The 6,966-nt window shown below is 37.2% G+C and overlaps 1 protein-coding gene across 1 annotated transcript; it reads left to right on the forward strand.

The window, feature by feature from the left end:
- The first annotated feature begins 528 nt into the window (after window positions 1–528).
- Window positions 529–4,311, forward strand: LOC145781263 (C-type lectin domain family 4 member M-like). Its single transcript, XM_082593072.1, has 3 exons — window positions 529–532; window positions 1,296–1,464; window positions 4,062–4,311. The coding sequence occupies exons 1-3, from the start codon at window positions 529–531 to the stop codon at window positions 4,309–4,311; spliced, it is 423 nt and encodes a 140-aa protein (XP_082449198.1).
- Window positions 4,312–6,966: the final 2,655 nt, after the last annotated feature.

The raw sequence follows: 6,966 nt of genomic DNA on the forward strand, positions 1-6,966 counted from the left end.
CGTTATTGCTGTCGATTTTGAGCTATCTAACAATAAAATCCATTTCATCGATATGAGAGTCGTCAGGAGTACAGTCAAGTAAAATTGAGACATGCTTTGCGGTCTATCTTCTCCAGCATGTGATCTTTAACCTTTTTACCAAAAAGCTCAATTAATTCATTTTGGATAGCTGGTGAAAGGTATGTTGTTATGCTCGTTTTGGCGAGTTTGGTACTAAAATGTGCTCGTAAATGACTGTAGGCTACTGTAATTTGCAAGGAGTTTTAAAATTTCAAGAAAAATTTTCTGGTTCCTTGAATTAAAATCTACCACAAAGAGGAAGATTTTGTTTACTAAGACACTTTATGATTGCGATTACGCTCTGGAAGATTTTTCTCCATCTATTTTTTTCCTTATTCATAAGAATTTAGATTTCTTTGCCAGTTGTTTGAGAATAAACTAATGTGACTGTCTTTGCTCGTTTAAAACGTTATCACATTTTGCCGCCCTCCAGCAACGTGCCGCCCCTGGATTTATCCACAAGATCCAATGGGTAGTTACGCCACTGGGCCTACACTCTTGGAGCAGATCAAAAATTGTTTAAAGTCTTATGCTGCCTCTTTATTGTATAGCTTTTGTATTTTTGTTTGGAGCGGTTCATCTGACAGCCAACCTATGAACGTTTTTGATAGCAAACAACAATGTCGAGGTTGCCAGATGTGTAAATTGTGCAACAAACATTGAAATATTCCAGTGAAAGTTGAAAATGCATAGTAACACGAATAAAACCGTTCCCACATGAACCAGACAAGAATTTGGTGAAAAATAATGCAGTTCAAGGGTGTTTTTTTTTTTAAATAAAAAGCATAAAACTAATTGCACATTTTCTGACTTTATCAGTAGGCTACTGTAATTATCCACTACGCAAACTATGACTACGATTGATAGGCCTAATAGCCACCGTCACTAAATTAGGCTACTACAATTCTTAAGTCAACAATCGAGTAGTTAATAGCAACAGTTAGCAATACCAACTACCTTTAACCAGGTTGCTTATAGTAATTTTTTTTGCAAAATCAAAGATCAAAAACTTCATTATTTCAAGATAAGAAAAAGTGATCTTGATCATCAAGATCACGTTGTTTTATCGATCGGATCTTGATCTTCATGATTACATATTCTTGATGATCTTGATCTTCAAGATCACCTAAACTGGAGATCTTGCCCATCTCTGATCATAACCTACTTCACCATAACTAGCTGCTTTACGAGACTAGAAATATTGACTGTTTTGGTGAGGATCTGACATTTTTTAGCAATTAAAACTGGATTTCAAGCGTTAGATGATGGGTGGATTGGATTGGCTGACGGCTACCAATACAAAATATTCACATCTGCTCAAGACTACGCAGCAAGCAGGGATCTTTGCAAAGAAAGTGGAGCTGACTTGGCTGTTTACGGCATCCAAGATATGGGAACCAGAAGGTAAATCAGATCACAGAAGGTAAATTAAATTAGGTAAATTAAATTAGTTATATTACAAGCTCTGTTTTCATAATCGTTTGTGAAGAGGAATGAACGCTATTTTGACAAAATTGCAAATTTTGGCCGACTTCATTGCACAAACCCAAGTGCGACAAAGAACTTCGTTTGAACTTTAAAAACATAAATCAGTTGGCCTATTTGGTAATGCCGGAACAAGTTTTTATTTGTCACGAAAGAAGCATAACTCATCTATTCTAGACTAGAGTATCGTTAGCTTTTGATCACTGGCTGAGGGTTGTACGATCAATAGCGTATGGTCAACAAAAGATAACCTTTGGACACAGGCTGGAATGATTTTGGAAGTGAAAAAGTTGAAGAAAATAGCCTACCACATATTTTTCGCAATAAGTTATTCAACTTTTGTTGTAAAAACAACTCCTGCTTTTAGAAGAAAATTATTTCTTCCATCCATGATTTTACCTTATAGATTAGACTTTTCTCAAAAGCTATGTTGCTATGTAGCTATGTCTTGTTTTGGGGATCGGGAATGCTAACAAAACTTTGCCAAAATTAAGTTCTCAGCAATAATGGCTTTGATTAACTGTAAATAGTTTCCAAACGTTTGTGACTCTATATTAGTTTAACACAGTAGCGGATCTAAAGGGGGTAAATGGGGCGACCATTCTTCCCCCCTTAACCCATTAAAAGCCGCCACAAGTTCCCGTTGCTCTTTTTAGGAAATATTTCAGCCACAAAGTTGTATTGTCATAACTTTTGAATTAGTTTAAAAAAATTTGATGATTTTTACTTTTTTCATGCATTTTTTTGTTTGCCTTTTAAAAGGACACCGGCCACATAGTCAAATGTAAATCTCGCGATACCTTAACATAAGAAGGTGTTTGTTTCGGTAGAAATTTGTCAGATCTTACTTGAAGGACGTTTCAAAGTTATTGTATGAACATATTATATTCACGGTAACCATCGGCGTAGCTAGTGGGGGGGTGTCCCCCCCAGTGGGCAGTCTCCCCCTCGGTCGTAAGCTTGTGGCAGTAGAATATTTTTAAACGTAAACGAAAAAGCATAGTCAAAATCTTTTTTGAAATGGATTTGACTCGTATTCTATTTGCTGGTTCCTACTTCACGCGTTCAGGGGTGTAAAATCATGGTCCACCGCGGGCGGCACAAACCATAGCGATACGCCACTGACAGTCGTCGGCTCCAGCTCGTGTCTGAGCATTGGTTTCGTCATCAAATCGAATTTGGCTTTGGATGGTGATGTCATATATGGCTTTGGAGGCCAGTGTATGATGGAAAAGACGTGGGCAAAAGTCACATTGTATGAGGGGTAAGGATTGTATGGAGGGAGGGACGTGGTAGTTTTAACTTTTCTAGTGTTCGTTTTTCTTGGGCTTTTTGTATCCCTTTTTTTCGAAAATTTCCGTGCCTTCCTTAGATCTTTTTCTGCAGAGTAATCTGTCACTAGCAAGGTTTTCCCATGAATCCAGATCAATGTTTGCATGGTTGAGGGAGACTTTCAGCTAATCTTTCTATCTCATTTTTGGTCTTCTGGAGGGGGGTTTCCTGTCTCTAGTTGTCCCTCCTCGTTGTTCCTTCTCATGACATGTCCTGTCCAGCGAAGGCAGTGTTGCAATATGGTGACTTCTGAACTGGGCAACCTAGCGCGATCAAGGATTGCATCTTTGGTGAGACAATCTTCCCAACGAGTGCCTAGCATTTGACCCAGTTTCCTCTGCTGAAAATTTTCAAGACTTTTGATGTAACGGCGGTATAATGTCCAGGTTTCACAAGCATAGAGAAGAGTGGATAGAACGACTGCCCGGAGGACCATAATTTTTGTGCGGATAAATATAGCATGGTTGTTGAAAACACGATGGTTAAGTCTTCCATAGGCACAATGTGCTGCTTTTACACGATGTTCAATATTCTTTGACAGTGTTACAAACAACCAAAAAAATGTGGCCATGTGGCCGGTGTCCTTTTAAAAGGCAACAATAAATATAAAGCAAAATAAACAAATAAAAGAAGCAAAACCTTACACAAATTAGAGTGTAGTAGGAAGCACAATATTACAGAGTATCAAACTATGAAGAAACATAATTCATATCTATTACCAATAGGCAATAAAACATACATGTTCCTCCTCACTTCACTTTATCGGGCTCTTCTCATTTTTCAACAATTTTCAAACTTTCACAAAATTCAGAAAAAGTACTTTGTTTGCAAATATTTATCAACACCTTCCAAAACAGACCCTAAACAACTACTAGCAAGTCCAAAATGATTCAATCAAAATAAGATGATGCAATACTGATGCATTCAAAACGATGTCCTTTTAAAAGGACACCGGCCATGAATGGGTTAAAACCTAAAAATGTAACTTTATTCATGATATATTTTCAAGGTCGGATTAATGCAGACCACTTACACATTATCGCTTTTTTGTTGTAGAAAATTTGCTTCAAAATAAGGCTACATAAAGTAGCTTGATTTCATTTATTTTGGGTTGTTTTAGAAACCTTATTGTAGACCTACATCGTTATTATTAGGCAACCTGTTCATATTCTTGCTGTGTTCAGAATCATCAAGAACGTTTTCAAGCTCCAACGCAACGTTTACATTGGAATGAATGATATCGATATTGAGGGAACTTGGAAATGGGTGACTGGCGATAATGTTGAATCGGATGACGTAGCTTTGTGGAAAAAAGGAGAACCCTATGGTGCACAGGGGGAAAATTGCGCAGTCATGCAGTTTGAGAACTTGCTCAGCTACAACATTGCATGCAATGTTGCATACTACGTCTTATGCGAGAAGCGATGGAATTGAAGAGTAGGAAAGACTCATTCCCGAAATGTAGGCAACTCAAGAACAATGCCAGTCACGCGATTGATGCACTGTATAGTAAAAGTTATTTGCAAAAGTTTTTATTTATTGTGCTATTATCAATAGCCACAGTTGTTACGTTTATTTATTTGCATCAGATGTCAGATAAGGTTTTCATTGTATATTATTTGAACTCATGGCTCCAATATTAAGTCTTTTTGTTTCGGGAATCCAACTTAATAGTTTATAAAATAATGAAGCCAAAAATAATTTTCTGCATGCTAAAAGTCCGATTTAAAAATAACTTTTGTAAAGTATCATATCTTTTTCTACGAACGCAGGCCTAATGTTGATCTTGCAGCACAAAAAAGCAGACAGTAGCTTCTTCAATAGGAGCCCAATTGCCCAAGAGCGCCGAATAGTAAAGCAACGCAACTGCATCAACCTAATACAAATTAGCCTATTACGTGCTGAGTTGCAGTTACGTCTTTTTGGAACACATATCCATTAAAGACTTACGGTAATGCTTTAGTCGATAGGGTACTTAATTAAAACTAAATCCTGAGAAAGGATCAAAGAATTGTTATGCAAAATGTGTGAAGGTCCATGAGGAGGTGAATCCTGTAAAGAGCAACCTATGTCAGTAGCCTGCTGACAGTGACAGTTTCCATTCAAAGATAAGGCTTTCCAAATATAGCATTGTGCCTTGTTTTGAAGACAATTTAGCATAAATGACCAAGTTAAGCAACTATAATTCTTTCGAGTTGGTCGGTTGCACAGCAAACTTTCAAGACAACTCTCCATTCAGCGACACCGAGTCGATGAAATAATTTGCAAGCAATAAGGAAAACTCCACTGACGCAATTTCGGTTACCGAACTTGCGTCAGTGGTTCAAAGCCTTGTAAAAGTAGAATTATTTTGAATTAGCACGCATGAAGCATTAGAACACAATCGAAACTGAAAGTTTTCCAACTGCACGATGGAAATGACAGACCACTCAAAGCGGTTTCAACATACTAGCCTATTCACAGACGTTTATTTAAGTAGAAAGCACCATGGTCATAAAACAAAGCCGGCTACGCAGTAGGCTATGACACATGACCCACATACTACGTCGACTAAATGCTACGGTGGGCCAAGCGACGATGGTTCATTGTCCAGGCAGGTAGTGTCAAAAAACGAACATTTCCTGAATCATGTATAGGCTAGCCGTTAGGCTACTATTTTTTGCAGCAGACAAAATAAAAGGTTTCTCTTTCAGTCTCATTTTGTTTTTTTTTGAGACACAAAAAAAATTTCACTCCCCTAGGTTAGGCCTACCATATTTTCATCGCCTAAAAAGAGGACACGTTTCGCCAGCGAGTAAAATACGTAGAATAGAATGTTACGTATGAAGAATTTTTTACATTTTTTTGGATAATTACAGACGTAGGCTATGCAGTAAAAGTTACAGCAAAAAAAGACACAAAAAAACCAGACAAATTTGTTTTTCGCAAGCCGATTTGTTAGATTTGTGTGACAAAATAAAAATGTGATGTGATAATGCAATAAAAATGTGACAAATCAGGCAATATCTGCAGGTAGCCATGCCTTAACTTTTTTCGGAAAAAAAAGGATCAGCTTTAACGGAATCATAAAATTACTTGCACGAAATACAATTGAAGTTGCTATAGCCTGCAGCTGATAATGAGATGCTACGGACAGACTCAACTAAAAGGCTGATTTCTTCCTTGTACCATTGTGGCTACATCACATCAAATTCATTAGGCTATACATTGTAGGCTAAGTAGGCTATCCATGTCACGCACGATATATTTTGAAATAGGTTATATATTATGCATTGCAATCCAAACTATTAAGTTGGTAATCAGCAACGTCTACAAGCGCTGAATTAATATAAAATAGATCTGAGTAAAACAATAATTTGTTGTAAAAGTGTGAGAACCTTAAAATGTAAACATGTCAAACTCTTTTGCAAGTTTTTGCGCTTTTTATTGTTTTATTTCTTTGTGATTTATTCATTTCTTGATTTTCTCAATTTTTTTTAGTTTGTCCAATTGTTCTTTTTCATAAATTTGTTGATCAGATCTCCTCAAATTAGGAAATTCCCTCACAAGTGGATTTGCAGTTCCGCTCGCACTCTTCGCTGACCACGATTTGGCTACCTACGACAATCGCAAAGCAATGTAGCCTACCGGTAGTGTTTCAACGAACTTCTAGGATTGTTTAGAACAACATATCAAATAGTACCGTACGCCAATGTTTTTTTGAAAATCTATAATTCAGCATGTTGCATTGGTACAGAAATGGTTGGGAATTGCGAAAAAGTTACATAAAAACAATAAAATCCTGTTGAAAATATGAGCAAGAAAACTGAAATTGTAAAAAAAGAGGACATTTGAGCATTTTGAGGTGTCCTCGGAGGACAATTTATTTTTCTTCAAAAAAGAGGACAAATCCTCTTAAAAGAGGACATACGGTAGCCCTACCTAGGTCTTAATTCCCCAAGTAGCCCATGCTGAATATCGCCGAGGTAAACGAAATGTGGTTGAGCGAGCAAATTTTTTTACAAAAAGAAGGTCCCTACTCCCTATCATATAGGCAGAGGTAGACCCCATATAGTCTGGTGTTTGGAAAACAGTAAACACGGCCTTACA

Source organism: Aplidium turbinatum, chromosome 1, assembly GCF_918807975.1.
Source record: "Aplidium turbinatum chromosome 1, kaAplTurb1.1, whole genome shotgun sequence".
Classification (NCBI taxonomy): domain Eukaryota; kingdom Metazoa; phylum Chordata; class Ascidiacea; order Aplousobranchia; family Polyclinidae; genus Aplidium; species Aplidium turbinatum.

Bases quoted from the DNA above. Each gene is read 5' to 3' on its own strand.
- LOC145781263 (XM_082593072.1), top strand. The intron at 1,465-4,061 runs GTAAATCAGATC...TGCTGTGTTCAG, and splicing joins CAAGATATGGGAACCAGAAG to AATCATCAAGAACGTTTTCA.